The sequence below is a fragment of the Psittacula echo genome (assembly GCF_963264785.1).
Source record: "Psittacula echo genome assembly, chromosome: Z".
Taxonomy (NCBI): Eukaryota; Metazoa; Chordata; class Aves; order Psittaciformes; family Psittacidae; genus Psittacula; species Psittacula echo.
The window spans coordinates 23609443-23628815 of record NC_137742.1 but is presented as its reverse complement, the minus strand read 5'-3'; the positions used below and the strand labels follow the sequence as shown (position 1 = coordinate 23628815).

The 19373-nt window shown below is 38.3% G+C and overlaps 1 protein-coding gene across 1 annotated transcript in view; it reads right to left on the bottom strand.

Annotated features, from left to right (window-relative positions):
• Positions 1 to 1576: 1576 nt before the first annotated feature.
• Positions 1577 to 19373, bottom strand: part of RNF180 (ring finger protein 180) — a gene marked incomplete at both ends in the record, with an annotated part of 60889 nt that continues 43092 nt past the window's right edge. Inside the window, one exon of the mRNA XM_080638272.1 lies at positions 1577 to 1797. Within this exon, the coding sequence (XP_080494398.1) occupies positions 1577 to 1797 (221 nt within the window). The remainder of the gene's footprint in view (positions 1798 to 19373) is intronic.

Sequence of the window (19373 nt, the reverse complement as noted above, 5' to 3'; positions counted from 1 at the left end):
TGCTGTTTTTCAGGTTAAGTGAAAAGTTTCTGGTCCTAATCCCTTTATAGCCTATAAGAGATTGACCATATTGGCCCTGCTCCAGTAAAGAAGCGTTAAGTACATGCTTAATAAAATCCCCAAATTCATTCCATCACATTTGGCAGATGGCACCTTCCACAACACATTTCTCCTTGTTCTCTGCTAGAACAGGGGAGTACACCACCTACTGAAAAACCACAGGTCTCCCACACAAATCCTGATACCAGATACATACATATACTCACATGCTTTTCAAGATGAAACCACATTGTACTTTGCAAGGTCATGCCCTTAGAAATAAAAATGGCCTTGTACCTTCCTGAAAAGTAAGCCTCTGGTACTATGCTTTAGCACCTTATTCCCACAATAGTTTCTAATATCCTTTTTATCATTTAATAGATGTTCTTTCACTTTCGTTTGAAAATGCTGTGTAAAGCAGCAAGTATGGAATGATTGCTGAACTGGCTGCAGTTTGGTACTGTATCTCAGCAATCTATATATAGAGTAACTATAAAGTGCTTTAGAATTGTTTCACATGAAAGGTGCAAACAAATACTGTGTCCTCTTATGTGATCTCCCTGGAGATGCATAGTCCTGGTGAGCACACACTTGAGAGTATCCCCAAATTGTGACAGCAATTCAATAATGGTACTGATCTCTTACACTGGAGAACGCTTCTTTCTCCAATATTTACTGGGTTAGTGTCTCACATCATCATAGCCAGGAGGCCTGCTGCTTGTCCTCCATTAGCTGTCTTGCCGGATCCACACACATTCATCTGGATGGGTAAGAAAAGGTGCAGTGCTACTCCAGGAATCTGTACAAAAACGGTTCCTTTAATATGTAGGACTTGGGATTGTTTGATTCCTTCTGATTGCCATTTGCTGAAATATAAACTGTTGGCACACTGTGCAGAACCACTTTTTTGGTTAATAGGCTCAAAATTTCAGGCACTGAGTACAGCACATTTCCACAGTAGAATGCTGACAGGTCTATCAATTGTCAAAATCAGGATCTGGGTTATACTATTGAAATAGCTGTCATGAATGTCTGTTAATGCATGGTCCAGCACTGCTTATAATTCCCTGCTCCCTAAAGATTTTACTATAAATGGGAAGCATATTTATTGCTTTGATGTATGAGGAATTGAAGCACCAATGAGCGAGCAAAGTGTGTCAACATAGAGTCAAACCCCAAAATGACTCTATGGATCATATTCTTTTGTAGTAGACAGAATCCCCCTAAGAACAAGCAGTATTCCATATTTCTACAGAGTAATTCTTTTATACATTAGGGGTAAATCCTGTTTCCACCAAAATCAAGGCAAAACTCCCACTGAATGAAGTACAATCTAGAATTCACATTATACTTGGAACCAAACTCAAGTACTTTGTCACACATAGCAGAAGTATCAAATAGCCTCACAGCATGCTTGATGCAGTCTATTACAATTCTGAATGACAAAAATGCAATATCAAACATTTGCCTTCTTCAAGTTTTTTCTATTCACATTATTGTGGTTCACATGACTGCTTTTTTTCCATAGCTGTGACTATTACAGACTAAAAGGGAAAAAGAAATAACAAAGAAAACAGAGCACAATAAATCCTATTACCCAGTTGACTGAATAAATGTAGATTATCACCATGTCCATATCAAACCGCCATACACGGCTATCGTCCTCAAAGTCCATGTAGTCCATTCTGTGAGCAGCATGTGGGAAATGCCTCCTTGTTACAGTATCTGAACGTCTTTGGAAACCTGACGAAAAACAAACTAGAAGATAAAAATCTGTATAAAAGCAATGAGATTGAGAAAAAACAGTTAACTCTGCCAAGACTGAATTTACTTCAAAAATGATCATTTAAAAACTTACACCAATTTCAAACCTGTTATTTTTCTTAATTTCTTTTCTAGCACTTCTAAAGCATTACTGTCAATTAGAAACCTAGATTTATGTTATTACGTTCTAATTTTTAAATTTAATTTGCAACTGGCATTACGTTTTATGATATGAATGATACTAACGTTGTATCATTCACTTTGCCTTTTACACATGAATATTAGTGTATATTATACTCTCTGGAGGGTCTGAGTCAGATTGTTACCTGTGCTTTATTTATTTCTATGCTTAATGTAGATATAAAACAAAATGCTAGAGGCTGTTTTTGGATCAAAAGGGATAATCAGGGAAGTATGCAAACATGTAGCTACATTAGTTTTAACTTGTTAGTTGTCGCCTTCTAGAGCATTTGAGCAAGTATTATCCCTGATTTGTACATCTGCAACTCAAGCAAACCTGCACTGACTTTATGACAGATTAGACTGTGTAATGTAATCATTATACACTGAAGAACAGCATTTTCTGTTTACAAAACCAGCTATTCTCTAATTGCTCTTCATATAGAAAGCCACAGAAAAATTGTTGGTGCTGTATTAAAGGTATTTATATGATCAGCAACTGCTTACTACACCATATGTAATCCTTGTGGCTTTCCTGAGTCTGAGTAAAGCTACTACATATATATTTATATTCTGTGGCTGAAATAGTGTCTTTTTTACCATCTGTAAATTGATTAAGCTTCAGATGAAAATGTCAACAGTAGAATTATTATGCAAACTGAATTCCAGGACTCAACAGGGCTAACAAAGAAAAAGAACTGAAGTATATCACCAAACTTTTGTACAGTACTGAAATCAAGTATCAGATTTAGAAACCCTGTATGATCATACATATATATTACTGCAGACTCTATGTTCCATACTATGACTACTGTCTTTAATAAATTCTGACATGAAAAATACTTTCAAATGTCTCTCTCTCCAGCTAGAGTGGAAATACGCCATGTCTTTACATGTGATTCTAGCCAGCTGTGGATAACAACTAAGAGCTGTAGAGTTCCTCAAAAACTGTAGAGCAATATGGAATAGGGGTTTGCACTATGAAATAGGACAGCTGAGGGAGTTTCAAATTACTTATAATATATTTACTCCTTTTTTAAAAAGAAATCCTATCTTATTTGATGAACACAGTCCCTAAATGCTTTCTACATGGGCATGTATTTGTTAAAACAAATTTTACTAAACTTTTTTGTGCATGCCTGTGTCACTATATTGTGAGCAAGAACTTAAACTCCAATCACATGAATATGCATGCACAGTGCCAGCAGTCTGGCAGGCTGTTAGTGGAAACTTGTTACTAGATAACAAAAACAATGTTGTGTGCAAGTCACACTTTTATACCCACCAAAGCATGCAAATCAAAAAGGATTTTCACCAAAGCATCAATAGGCACATCTGTTATATGTGTCCCTGCCAAAGTTTTAGCAACCTCCTGTTGAGGTACTAGCAATACTCAAAATAGAAGTACAAACAATCAAAGACATTATCCCAGTATTGTAAATCGACTGACCTAATTTTGCTATTTTGCTAAAGAATATCAGAGATGGAAAATTTTACTGTAAAAATGTGCCCAAATGAATAATACGCAAGCTATAACCACCATTTACATTGTTAAGTGCTCATGTAAAATTAAATTACACTAAAACAAGTGTTCTTAGGTAATCAGATGTACCAAGGTCATTTTGACACAGTCTCTTCTTTCTGATTATGAGCTGCAGTGGAGAAAGCTACTGAATGACAAGAAAAAAGGCAAGTACAGGCTGACGCCTTCCCATATGTGCGCTTGCGGCAACCAGCAACTTAGGATACTAGTGATTTGGAATCTGTGCTCAGAACAGTGTCTGAAAAAGGCATTGACAAGATTTTCTTTCTGTACATGTGCCTCTGCATGCTTCTGAACCGGATCTCATTGCCTCCACTGATTGAGCTTTGTGTGCCTTGGTGGAGAAGTCTTAGAACAAAAAAATTAATTTCCTTTTGGGGGAAACTAAACCCGAAGATAAGCTCCGACAGCTCTTATACATTCCAGTAATATACTTCAACCACTAATGGGCATTCAGCCCTTGGGACTTGAAGTTAACTTACCCTTGTTCTCTAAAATCCAAATGTGGACATCTGGCCCTCAGCACCAATTCCTTTGCCCTATCTACTATGGCTGATATAACTGTTCATGCAAGAATGTCCCTGAGAGGTAGACAACAATCTTTCATAAAACATCTTTATGCCATTCATAATTTTACATACCTCTTTTAGCTGTCTTCTGTAATATCTTTTTCAAAGAAAAAACTTGAAAATTTCCTTTGTATGGAAAAGCTTCCATAGTTCAGATCATCTTTTCCACATTATGCTTTACCCTGCTTTATCCTTCTCTGAGATGATGTAATTAAAATTATATTCAAAATTGGAGATGTGGTATCACCACAAATCTAGACAATGACATAATGTTTTCCATTTTGCTATGATCCTAATAATTCCTGCTTACCTTTTGGGTATGGCTGTGCAGTGAATGCTTTCAGAAAACTAATCACAGTATTACCCAGACCTCTTTCCATAAGTGGCAGGGACTAATTTACAGCTCCATCATAGTCAATATTATGTATCGTGGAGGTTGCATAGCCTCTGTGGGCATCTGCTCCACCATTTGACTGTCCTCACAGTGAAAGCATTTTTCTTGAAGTCTGAATCTCTCGTATCCATTATCTCTCATCCTCCTGCCACGCACCACTGTGAACAGTTGGTCTCTCCTCTTGGTGGTCTCCTTATACGTATGGTAAGGCTGGCTGGAGATCGTCCCCAAAGGCTACCCTTCTCCTGATTGAACAAGCCAGCTCCCTCTCCCTCTCCTCATAGGTTAGGTGCTCCAGGGCCCTGAGCATCCTGATGTCCCTTTGCTAAACCTTCATAAATTTACTCAATTTAAATCTGCTTCAATTTACCCAATTTACTGCCACCTTTCCTCTATTAGGGTGGAGGGGGAAAGGGCAAAATTGCAGTATTTTAGTTGTCTGCTGAGTAGCACTGGATAAAAATTTTCCTCATCTACTGCTATTCATACATCATGCTCCTGTTCATAAAGTCCAGGGTGCTGTTGGCTGTCTTTGCTGCCAGGGCACACTGCCAGTTCATGTGCAGCTTGCTCTCCATCAGGATGCCCAGGTCCTTTCCACAGAGCTGCTCCCCAGGCTGTCAGTGCCCAGGCTGTCTCACTGCCAAGGCCTCTTCCTTCTCAGGTGCAGGACTCGTCATTGTCCTTGTTGAATTTCACAAGGTTCCTTTCAGCACATTTCTCCAGCTTGCCTAGGTTTCTGTGAGGGACAACTGCTGCTAAGTTTATCAGCCTGTCATCCAATTTATTGTCCTCTGCAGACCTGATGAAAGTGGATTCTGTCATCTCCTTGAGGCTGCTGATCAAGAGAACTGTTAGCTGGCAAGTTCATATTTACTATAATCAGTGAACTCAATAATTCAGTATCGTTAATAAACTTCATCAAGCTGTATATGTATCACTTTTCCAAATCGCATATGAATGTTCTGAAATACGCAGACTCTTGTGGGATTCCAACAACAATCCAATGTCATTTGCTAGATGGTCTTTTATATCATATTTTCCAGCCTCTACCTTGGTCTGTTTATGCGTGCTGCTGAAAGGGACTTTTATGTATTGAAACACCTTCTTTACTGTTTCAGCACATTTCTCCAGCCTTTCTTGATCTCTGAATAGTAGCCCTGCCACTAAGTCTACCAACCAGTCCTCCAATTTGCTGTCATCTGCAGACCTGATGGTGGCATGGAGAAATGGGCCAGAATTTCACAGCATGCTGTACTTTTTTCAAGGATACATTGTTTTTATAGTGCTTTCACAAATAAAGTATCATCCCAAACTTCTTGCTTAAACACCAGCCTTCTCCCATATGCTCATCATGAGGCATCACGTTCTGGTTATGCTAATGTAATAGCTAAATTACAAGATTTGCCAGTTAAAATTAGCTATGAGATCTGTATTTCCAACAAAGAAAAAAGCATGTATTGCTAGAGATGTTTATGGGATTATGGCACTTAGCCTGTGTGAATGCCTGCAAGCATGTCCAATTGACTCCTGATTTCATGCCCAAAGCTCTAACTCAGCCTCAAGCCCTCCACCAAACCTAAGTCTGCAGAGCATCCAGTTCCTTCCCCAAAACAAGGCTACTGAAGCCAATCACCATCCTTCTCAGGTTTAGAGTTTTAGCATTTCTCCTGCTCCCACCTGAAAAGCTTGAACCTCTCTGCCCTCCTGCCTCAGATACATCAGCTCCACACCCTTATTGTTTCAGAAGTCAAAATCTCATTTTTTTCCTAAAGAAAGCCCGCAAATTCCAAACTCCTTTTGCCTCAGAATGCACATCAGAACCTCCAGCTTTCCTATGCTAAAGCTTCTAACATCACCTTTCAAAGCTTTTCTCACTGTGAACTCCAATCATCTTCCCAAACCTTCCTCATTATCCTACTACTCCTTCCTACTTTACTCTCACTTATCCTGCTTTTTGAATATTTCTCTGCTCTTGCCCTTCTGATTTCACCATGGGCTCCCACTGGCTGCCAGCACCCTACATCCATACTTGACTAAACTTATATGGTGGCCTAAACCTCTCTCTATTCCTTTTCCACCCTCAGAATCCATGTCCTACTTTCATGCTAGCAGTTGGGCTGTAGAACAGCTAGATGTACTTAAGCTGGACATAATCTTATCTGAAACCATTTTTATATTCACTATTTCCTCTATGAAATAAACTAAATTTCTTTCAATAACAATATTTTCACTTGACAAGAAGATTTGACAATTTTACTCTGGGCAGGAAATGAAGATGTGGTATTTTTCAAGTACAGCTCATTGGATTTCTGTACAGATTATTTATAATGGAAGTTTTTTGCGTGTCTTCATCAGCAAGAGCTCCAGCCATACCAACCAAGTCACAGAAGACAAGGACAGGGATTGGAAGAATGAAGCACCACCTTTTATAGGAGGTCAGATTTGAGACCATCTAAGAAACCTGAAGGTGCACAAGCCCACAGGGCCTGAGCAGATGCATCCATGAGTCCTGAGGGAACTGGCGGATGTCATTGTCTGTCATATTTGAGAAGTCATGGCAGTCTAGTGAAGTTCCCACTGACTGGAAAAGGGGAAACATAACCCTCTTTTGTAAAAGGGAAAAAAAAAAGGAAGACTGGGGAAGCACAGGCCAGGCAGTCTCACCTCAGTATCTGGCAAGATCATAGGGCAGGTCCTCCTGGAAACTCATGTGAAGGCACACAGGCAATAAGGAGGTTGTTGGTGACAGACAACACTAAGGGCAAATTGTGCCTAACAAATTTGGTGGCTTTCTGTGATGAGGTCATGGCATTGGTGGATAAGGGAAGAGCGACTGATACCATACTTGGGCTTGTGCAAGGTATTTGACTCTGTCTCACATGACATCCATGTCTCTAAACTGGAGAGACATTGATTTGATGGATGGAACACTTGGTGGATAAGGAATTGGCTTGATGGCTGCACTCAGAGAGTTCTTCATTCAAGTGAATGGCTTGATATTTAAGTGAATGGCTTGATATTCAAATGGATATCGGTGATGAGTGATGCTCCTCAAGGGGCGGTGTTGAGACCAGTCTTGCTCAACATCTTTGCCAGCAACATGGACAGTGGGAATGACTGCGCCCTCAGCAAGTTTGCTGATGACACCAAGCTGTGTGATTCAGCTGATATGTTGGAGAGAAGGGATGTTATTCAGAGGGACCTTGACACGCTTGAGAGGTGGGCCTGTGCAAACCTCACAAAGTTAAACGAAGTGAAGTGCAAGGTCCAACACCTGTGTCAGGACAATCCCAAGTACAACTACAGGCTGGGCAGAGACTGTATTTAGAGCAGTTCTCAGGAGAAGGACTTGAGAGATACTGACTTACAACAAGCTCAATGTGAACCATCAGTGTTCACTCGCAGCCCAGAAACCAATCGCATTGTGGGCTTCATCAAAGGAAGTCTGGTCAGCAGATTGAAGGAGGTGATCCAGCCCCTCTGCTCTGCTCTCATGAGACCCCACCTGGATCACTGTGTCCAGCTTTGTGGCCCCAACACAGAAGTACGTGGACCTGCTTCCACAAGTCCAGGGGATGCCAAGAATGTGTGCTGAGGGCTGGAGCACCTCTCCTATGAATACAGGTTGAGAGAGTCGGACTTGTTCAGCTTGGAGAATAGAAGGCTCAGGGGAGACCTTAGAGCAGCTTCCAGTGCCTTAAGTGGGTCTACAAGAATTCTGGAAAGGGCTTGTAGCGAGGACAAGGGGGAATGGTTTTACTCTGAAAGAGATTACTCATTTGGAAGAAATTCTTTGCTGGAAGGGTAGTGAGACACTGGAACAGGCTGCCCAAAGAAGCTGTGGCTACCCCATCCCTAGAAGGGTTCAAGGCCAGCTTGGACGGGGCTTTGAGAAACCTGGTCTAACGGAAGGTGTCCAGGCCCACGGCAGAGGGGTTTTTAGTGATCTTTAAGGTCGCTTCCAACTCAAACCATCATATGATTCTATGATTCTATAAACTCATCAACAACTCACATTATTTGAAAAGAAAACAAGAGAAAGCTTTAAAAATGAATGAAAAAAATCCATAAAACCACACTACACACCGGCATACGCATTTTACATTGAGCATTTTGTGTAACTAACATTTTCACTTATTTACTAAATACAAAATTTATTACCAATTTTATGAGCAATATTCAATGATCACTTGTGCCCACTCCTCATAAATTCAAAACAAAACTAGAACAACTTGTGTTTTCTGTCTTGGGATGTTTATTTCCCTGGAAGAATCAAGAAGCAAGAGGACTGTGGGAAGGCTGAATGAGTTTCGAAAACATACTCTGTCTAAACATCTGTGATGATTATTCTGTAATTATCAATAGTCACAAATACAAGCTAATTGGCTAGTTTAAGTGCTGGGATACATAGTAAACCAGGAATAAACAATCTCACGTTTCACAATGTAAACGTCTTTTGTCTGTGGAAGCTATAAAGCCAGTCTGCAAGCAGATTTATGTTTGGTTTTTTTAAGTATCCCAAGTGAATTATTTGTCTGCTTTTTCTTTCCTTCACTAAACCATAACACACTAAGTACAAAACAGACAGGACACCATATTACAGCTTTAAAAAATGAGTTATAGCAAAACCTACTATCTTTCTTACTTTAAAACCACTTTATTTCAGATTTCAGTGAAGGGTGATGAAATAAAAAGAATATATAGATGATACAAAAATAATATACAGCAATTGAAACACATCTGTGTTTTTCAGGGTGCAAACTAGCTCTGTGAATAAATGAAACACTGGCTTCTTTAACTGACCTCCCCTTCACCATACTTGTGACTGTGATCCATATAGTTGTGCTGACTGGTATCATAGAATCATAGAGTAGTTTGGGTTGGAAGGGATCTTGAAAGGTCATCTAGTTCAACCCCCCTGCAATTAGCAGGAACATCTTCAACTAGATCAGGTTGCCCAGATCCACATCTAGCCTGGCCTCGAATGTCTCCAGGGATGGTGTGTCCACCACCAATCTGGGCAACCTGTCCCAGTGTTTTACTATCCTCATTGTAAAAATTTCTTTCTCACATCCAGCCTGAATTTCCCCATCACCCCTTGTCCTATTGCAACAGGAAATGAAACTTCATGGTCTCCATGTAAGGTCATGTCATGGATGTAAATGTACAGTTTTCATACATTCTAGACTGTAAATAGCTTTCTTTAATCTTAAAGGTAAGTTAGTTTGTATATTCATAGAATCATAGAATAGTTAGGGTTGGAAAGGACCTTAAGATCATCTAGTTCCAACCCCCCTGCCATGGGCAGGGACACTCCACACTAAACCACGCCACTCAAGGCCTCATCCAACCTGGCCTTGAACACCGCCAAGGATGGAGCATTCACAACCTCCCTGGGCAACCCATTCCAGTGCCTCACCACCCCCACAGTAAAGAATTTCTTCCTTATATCCAATCTAAACTTACCCTGGTTAAGTTTTAACCCATTACCCCTTGTCCTGTCACTACAGTCCTTAATGAAGAGTCCATCCCCAGCATCCTTGTAGGCCCCCTTTAGATACTGGAAGGCTGCTATGAGGTCTCCATGCAGCCTTCTCTTCTCCAGGCTGAACAGACCCAACTTTCTCAGCCTCTCTTCATACGGGAGGTGCTCCAGTCCCTGATCATCCTCGTGGCCCTCCTCTGGACTTCTTCCAACAGTTCCATGTCCTTTTTACGTTGAGGACACCAGAACTGCACACAATACTCCAAATGAGGTCTCACGAGAGCAGAGTAGAGGGGCAGGATCACCTCCTTCGACCTGCTGGTCAGACTCCTTTTGATGCAGTCCAGGATACGGTTGGCTTTCTGGGCTGCGAGCGCACACTGAAGCCGGCTCATGTTCATTTTTTCATCGACCAACACCCCCAAGTCCTTCTGTGCAGGGCTGCTCTGAATCTCTTCTCTGCCCAACCTGTAGCTGTGCCTGGAATTGCTCCGATCCAGGTGTAGGACCTTGCGCTTGGCATGGTAGTTACAGCAATTTTCATACATTTGTCTTAAGATGGGGATCTGTAATCACTTTTTTCACATAAAGAGTAGATAAACTCTACAGTAACAGTGAATTTAACATTTGGACAACTTCACTCCTTGCTATGATAGTGCAGACAACAAGAATGAGAGAATCTCAAGCATGAACCTGAAGAATCTGATTTCCATGGTATGTGCATCAATAATCTACAGGAAAAACGAATTTAAAAAAGTATTAAGAATATTCTGACTCTATGAATTTTCTTACTAATTTTTACCTATTTTCTATTTCTCTTCTTCTGTCTCTTCATTAAATCTAATGGTCTCGAACTCTATTCATCATCAACACCTTTTTCTGTTGTTACTTTTTATCACTGAACATTTCTAGAAATCATGTTGCAAGTTCATGTTTTCTTACATTTTTTATCTTTCCAGATGATCAAATACTACATTTAAGCTGTCAGCAACTCTTACTAAATTATCATCATAAAAAGCATCTAACCTTTTGTATCATTGCTGTAATGGCATCACTGCCCTCTAGTTTCATTCTTCCCTATAACTCGTCCCTAAATACTTAGTCTCTTCAGGCTCCATTTGTTCAGATTGCTACTGTATAAAGTAAGGAGAGGCAAAAGCCATTGATATTTATAGGTAGGCTTAATAGAATAGCTCAAAATGACTGATTAAGTATGAAATAGCATTAAAAAGGATCTCATACCGATGTCTCTAGTGTGAATGCTACTTGGCATACTGTTCAATTTGCTCTAGATATATATTTTTTGGCTTGCAAGTTTGCTATATTTTGTTTAAAAATAATATTAATACTAAAGGTTATTTAACAAAACTTTGCAGAGTTATGCTATACACTGCTGTCCGTAAGTTGTTCAGTGCTTAAAGCTTTAATGTTTTAAGCCAGTTTTAGTGGAACATTGCAAGATAACAGTAATGTAAATACTTGCTTAAAAATAAATTAATGAATTGTCTCTATATGTATTAAATCAGGGTCTGTCTGACAGAAAAGGTTAGGGGCAATAGACAGGAGGGACATTTCAGGGCCTCACCACACCACTCTGTAAGACAAGGCTGTGTGTATCTTTTTTATACATGAATATACAAAGCATTTGGTTTATTTGCAAGTCTAGCTGTCTGGCAACATGCCTCCCTTAATTCCCGCAGCGAAACTGGTGAATGACCTATCTTGGAGTCATGCCATTGTCTTCGAACAAATTCACATTCAGCTTTAGCGAATGCCAACCCTACTTCTCATCTGAGCAAACAAAAGAAATATTAAATCCGCCCAGGAACAAAAAATACGAAGTGCAAGACTATGTCTTGAACAAGCTGGCACCTTTTTTCTGAACTGAAAATTTGCTGGTGCAGTGTTTAGGATGCTGACCAAGGTTTTACAGAAAAAGCTGTCTGAAAAGCCGTCATATATGGTCAACTGAAAATTAAAGATAAATTTTCCCAAAGTAAAGTTACATCAAAGGCTATCAAGAAAGAAGTTATTTAAATTGAAAAAAGTAAGTTTATGAACTGTTAAAAAATCCTTCCTTTAATCCTTCATCAAATGTGTTATGGTTGTTAACTCTGACTTTTTCTGACGCCGTTTCAAATATCCACTTTTACCTACTCACCTAAGATAGTCACCAAAGGTCTCTGGACTTTGCTGCTTGTTCATCTCTTGTTTCTTTGAGAAGGTATACTTAATATGGCTCTGATCTAATAAAAATACTATTACTTTTTCTTGCTTACTATTCTCACATGTCACCTTGAGTACTTTCATGCTTTCTCTTTTGTCCATCAAATCAAAATTCCATCTTTTTTTTCACTTTTAGGGGTTTCCAAAACTCTACCTTGCCCTCAAAATGTTGCCTCACTTTTTATAATTATGCTATGCAAATACCATATGCTTCCTGATATCTTAGCAGTTTTCTACCCAATAAATGCTCTAGGATCAAATTGAACTTGTGTTCATATCCAACTTTTGGAATGGTGTGGGTCCCTGTGTTGCAGGTACAGACATATGGAACAGAAATCACAGGCATGGTAGGTAGCAGAAACAATGTACACATTTGTCCTACTTACTTCTCTATTAACTCATCAATAGTGAGGAAGCCAAATGACATCTTTACAATCCATTCTTAGCCAAGAATTATTTGTTATTCTTATAGTAAAAGGGATTTCTACAAGGCATCAAATCAAAGGACTAAACACCACGCAAACTGAACTTCCAAGTAAAGATGTGTTTACACCAGTAAAGTTGACTGTTTAGAGGCTACTTCAGTACAAACTGTTCTTCTACGCAGTGCATTTCAGTGCTAAGTTGAGTGGAGGAGTATGCTAGGGAAGCATGCCTGACATTATCCTTACTAAACATAATTAGTTCACAGCTAATTAGGAATACAACCAATTTTACTGATCATTGCTCAGTGGCCACAATCTTTTTGCCATTCTATTTTCAGAGCTGGCAACGATTACTCCTCACTTCCACTAGAAGTGTATAGAAAGATACTTGCTAACTCCTGCCAGTGATGAAGACAGAAGGCATCTTTGCTTCCACTTGTTCAAGGACACCTGTCGCAACCTGAAATAGTCTCAGCAGAATCTTACACAAAACATGAAAAATAATGATCAAGAGATATTTTATGCTCTAAGCAGATTCAGTGATGAAAGACTACCAGTTCAAAAAGCTAGCAATTCAGTTTACCCACAGTGGTTTAACTAGGATTATGTATTATTCTTAGTTGTCTTTAGAGGATAAATTATAAATATTTATATAACCTTACTTGATAAATGCATAAAATCCTTTTACAATGCCTAAGTAAAAATTGTAATAGAAGACACCATTGTCATGAAATTGTAGGATATCTCATAAGAATAGGCATACTAAGGGTAGGCTAAAGGTCTACTTACACTCTTATTCTTTCTCTGACAAGGTCAAACAATGACAAATTGGTGAGTGATAAGGAAAGAACACAAGAACAGAGCAAGCATACTGCAATACCTCCCTGGTATTCTCTCTCAGCTCCCAGGGACTTGCAGGTCAATAATCTTCACAGGCAAGTGTGGTATTATTGATTTTAATACTCTTTACTCCATTTTCTTCCAAGAAATTGCCAGTATTTGAAGCCATGCTCTGGATTAATGATAATTTTATCTACTGTCCTCTAGTTCTTTTACTATAAAGACATTGAATAACAACAGTCCGTTCATTTCTGCCATGACTCTCATGATTTTAATTACCTCTATTATCGTTCCTCTTTAGTCATCTCTTATTTTGGCTGAAGCATTCTAGTTTATTTACATATTACTCAACAGGAAGTAATTTAAAAATTACGTTCTTATTTATCTTCTTTGTACCCATCCAGTTTACTACCTCCTTTTTCTACGAAAGGAAAACAATGTAAACATTGCTAAACATCACTCAGGCTTCTGCTACTGCTCGAACCTGGCTTTCATTTTTATTATCCCAAATATTTCATTACTGTAAGCAAACGTTATGTCCTCCATTTCTAGTAACAAATACGCTGGATAGTACAAACTGTACCATATACCCATCTAGTACTAGATTTCTAACGTCTCTCCAGTAAGAAAAATGAATCACTTATTTCCATCCTTTGTTTAGTATCTTTTAACTAGCTATTAATGGATGCTTGGACTTTATCTCTTATCATGAACACAGCTATGTTTTTTCAAGCATCTTCAGAAAAGAACCTTAAAAGTCTTGAGGAATTTGTAAGCTGCAGGGTGAAAAGCATGATACCTCTAATTCCCCTTCAAGTTCATTTGGGTCCCTTCAGTACAGCTGTTGGACCATGGCTTTGGAAGAGGTCTCTAATGTTATTAACTTGTCTTTCAAGCCAGTATGAACACTTGGTTCCCTATGTAGAACTAAGGATGTCAATCTAATATTCATTTAAGGACATGTTGAGAAATAGATGCGGAAATGATACAGTATTCTTTTATGACATAGTCATTCTATCACAATCTTTGTGTTGCGTAATTATAGCTATCAATATTCCTGGTACAACAGTCTTCTAATATCATGGTTAGATGGAAACAAGCAATCCTGATGACACATACAGATTAGATAGAATTTGGTTCCCTTCAATGCACTGATGAACCAGTAGTGATGACTGAGCAGCTGTAATTCCTGAGAGTGAGTTGTATCATTCTCCTACACAGACTAGCTCTGGATGCAGTCTTCAGGACTGGGAAAAGGCTATAAAATATCCTTTCCAATGGGACTGTGGGTCTGAAGAAGTCTCTAAAGCTGCCTCTGCAAAATAGCTTAAAAGATAAACAAGGTGTCCTGCACCAGGTGCTAAGAAGAAGAAAAATAACTGTTACAGATGAACCCAGGACACAAGGCTATTGATACTTACACAATAATTTGTAGAACATTGCTGGCAAAACAGCAGGGACAAAAAGTGGCAGTGCTATTAGGGCTGAAGCTTAAGACACATCTGTGGCACTGACCTTTGTACCTTAAAGTTCTCCTTCTATTTTATTTCTTTTTTCTTTCAGATTCACTTCTGCTTGGTGAGGTGCAGAAGTGAAGGACTGAAGAACAGCTGGAGCACAGCTGCACCAGGGGACAGAAGGGGCCTCTGAATCAAGAAATCAGTCTTGTGTTTTTTACCAGTGACCTGTTGGAACTGAAAGGACTGTTGGGCAAGGAAAACAGGTGCAAGTGCTGACAAAATAGCAGAATGACAAAGTTGCCGTCAGTGCAGTTGACCTAAGACACAGTCAACCAGCAGTACTTGGATTCAGTGTTTTCAGTTTTAGTTACCATAGGCATAAGAGATGCTCAAAGACAACACTTCCGAGTAATGCGTGCCTCCTTGAGGCAGAAAATTCACTTACTGTGAAGACTGTAGACTGTAAATGCATCTTGTGAGAAACGCATGTGTGCAAATTAGCTTTTTGTGATTCCACAAGCTATACTTCAAAATCTGATGGATCGAGTTAAAAAAGGAAAGCCTTCTGGTGAAGAAGCATTGCATGGTTCCACAGCTGCAGCCTTGAGTAGTATGTCAAAGCAACAAGCAACTTAAAGAAATGAGGAAGTAAGGAAATTAACAGAAACAAAAAAGTACAGTAAGGAAGGATGGAAGAGGACTCGGGTTAAAAATACCTCGATACAAGGATTATTCTGAGAGACTTCTCATACTTCAGCATCACACTTTGGAGCTAAAATGAATGCTGCACCTGCTATTTTCAGTAACACCTATCTTGTTTCTCTTCTTGATAGATCACATCATCAGAAACTTGAAAGCCAGTATAATAATTTTTTTAAACAGACAACTATGAATTTAAAACATAGTTGATGTAATTCCATAGCTGTAAATTTTCACAGCTGTTAACATCCTTCCTTTATTGCCTATCTAACTGAAATCATGATAACAAGAATCTGGAATAAAGCAGATTTTAAAGTGTTGAAGCCCAATTTTAAAGACAGATATAAAAATGTATTAACAGGTGTTATTAAAAGCTTTTACAACATTCCTTCAAAAAAACCCCCAAACAACCCAACATTTAGGAAATGGAGTGCCCCTTTCTATTAAGAATGATTAGATAAAAGGACATGGTAGATGAGACCTACTGAGGTGGTGGGAATTTCCACTGGTATTAGCAGGTGTTGAAAACACTGTATCTTGCAATCCTTGACTGATGCAGAAATCAATAGCTTTTTATTAAGCCACTACAGAGATGAGATCAGTAAAGAACTAGTGCACACTTCATTGTATGCAACACTGGGGGGAATGTTTTCTAGATTAAGCCTTTAAACCAAATCATTTCTAAATAGGCTTTCCCACTTTCAATGTAGTCATTGCATTTTAAATAAAAACATTAGCATAAAAACAGTTGGAGGGAACTTCCTATTAGCTTAGGAATACCTGAATCTTGAATTAGTTACCAAGGGCTGTAACTCCGAGGTTCCATAATCCCTCTCTCTTTATGAATACCTCGCTGTGTACATATATTCAGGTGTAACTACAAGCTTTCTCTAAATGCAGGCAGCCAGCACCCTTTTACAACATTAGCATCACTATCTTGAATAGTGATAGAATTAGCATCCTGTGTCTCTGGTCTCTTCAATGTATTTCTACATCAGATTTATGCAAAAGCATTTGAAATAGCTCTCTCAGGCCCAGTGTACTGTCTTGGTCTGCTTTTTAATTTTGCACTTGACTACACTGAAGTCACTATCAAATTAAGTATCATATTTTCAATTTAAATGATCTTTATCACTTCTTTTAGTCCACATTTCCTGGATCAAATTATTTTTGGAGACTTACTCTTAGTTTGTGAACTTTCTGTAACTGTACAATGTTCATAGAATGTAACTCTAATTTAATGGCACCAAAAGGCTCCATTTACAATGTTATTAAACTATAACTATATGATACTAGACTAATAAAGCACATCTGCTATTTGATTATTCTATTCATGACATTATTCCATTTATTTTTAAAGGTGTTTAAAGAAACCATTATTTGAGATGTTATTTCTACTGTATGATTACAAATACTCAAACCAGCAACTAATGTAGCAACTTTATCTCACATAGTTTGTTTTGGTTTTTTTTTAGTTACTGGACACTTTCACATTCCTCATGCAAATTCTCATATGAAAGAAGACTTGCATATTGATTACAAAATCTGTTTGGCTCAGAGAATCAGTTCATGAAAAATGTAAGGAAAAAGAAAAGACATCTGCTTTTACCTAGCAGTCCTGCAATATTCAGAAATTCTAAATTAGACTTTTTAAATTTTACAACTGACAAATCCACTCAATCTAGGCTTCTCAACAGTCAGCTTTCTCTCCTTAAACCCCAGTCTAATTCTGAGGTCTGATTTTATCAGGTCTAGTATCTCTAATGAGTGGTTTACTGTTCAAAGTTCACCATTTTTATGTCCAGATCATAAAAATACTATTACAGAAGAAGTTTTGTCATATGGAAAACTGAAGCCATATGAAGTTTGAAAATCGCTGCCAGATCCTCTGTGGCCACTGAATCTGCTGGATATGAACTAGACAAAAGAGCACATGCATTTCTAACAGGGCCACTTACACTCCAGTCACTCTTTTCATGCACCCCACTATGTTCTTCTTCCCATTTTTTAAATTTTGCCTTGTGCAACTCTAACATCTAATTTGGTTATTACTTTTGTAATTAAACAAAAATTAATCTAAGTAGCCTCTTTTCCCCTGCTGGTCTCACTGATATTAGGGGTTGTATTTGTAAAAGGCATCTATTATGTTATCAGAAGTTTTTTGCTGCCTGTATGCTCAGTCTTCTATGTCTGTGTATCCCTGGGAGCCTCCTGAGACAGGGAACATAAGCAAAGTTAAGAAAACCAAATATGGAATTTTAGATGCTGCCAAACATAGTGTAGCTGTAAGCCAAAAAAAGCAGTCCAGGATAAAATATTATACACTTGTGTTTTGAACTGACATAAACACTGCAGTAGTTTTTATTCAAATAAAAAGTCAGAAGAGAGGGATATGGCAGTGATCCTTGTATTTAAGAGGGCAAAGACAACGTTTCAGACAGCTATGTGGTTCAGGTTTCCTATTAACTAAGCGTAGTCATGTTCCCATTTGGTGTGAGACTTATAGGCTATCCTTTGGAGACACATAAATCCAGCATTCAGAATTACGCAGCACAATACTAAACCTCTATGATCTCTCTTTCATTTTTAATTACTTATGCTTTGTACAAGGCTCAGCGTGGTAGCTTTTCATATTTATGACAGACATAATTGATATGACACTATGGAACATATATGAGCTATGTCACATACATAATGTATTATATTACATCAGCATCAACATCCACATTACGTTAACTGCCTTAGAGAAAAGGAATACTCATATTCTTCCTGCCAACAGCTTCTCCTCTGAGGAATACCAAAGATGATCAGTTCCCCAACCTCTCAAGTTTGCTATTTTTTGATAGTTAGGAGCATTTCTTGTTATTTTCAGTATCAAATCATCCCCTTGTGTGACACAATTTTGTAAGTGGAGGACTACAATTTATGAAATTTTACCTCTAGAAAAGCCTGGGTAGACTCACAAAAGTAATATAAAAAGGATGTCCTGTTTTATTCTTTCCACTTACTTTTAGAAGCAATCTGCATTGTTCTAACAAACAAGAAAAATGTATTTGCTAGGAAGGCTCAGCACAACAGTAACTTTATGAGTACACATAGGTGAGGCCTGGTGAAGAAAGGCCATTAGACTGAAAACAGGGAAAAAGCAGTAAACAGTGAACCCCACATTTCAGTGATCTAACTTAAATCTTTTTCAGTTAACAATCAGTTAATAACCATGAAAATGTTTGTGTTAAAGTAGCAACACAAGGACTAAGATGTCTTCATATAAAAGCAGAAAACAAAGCTAAAACACCCACAGCCTTTACTCCTTTTCATATATGAAACAAGCAATACATAATAATACATGTCATGTTATTCCAGCTTTTTTATATGACTTCTTTCATAGAAAAGTGATTCTAGTTATTTTTTTTGATGCCTCTACTGACCACTGTCAGAGCTAGTAACCTTTTCTTTCCAGAGTAATTGAGTGATTTTCTTTTTCCACTATGTAGACACAATTTTTCCCGAACAGAAAACTACAATTATTCTGATACTGTATACAAAATAGAAGATTTAATAAAAAGGTACATACACACACCAATTGCCTTTTCAGAATTTACAGTTTATCCTCAGAGTCAGAGCACTGTGTATAAGTCACCCAGGAGAATTTAGTTCAGCTCTACCTTAATAATCATCCGTCTTTGACTTCCTATGGCATGTATTAGCTAGAGACTTATTTTCAAATATTAAACTCATGACTGAGA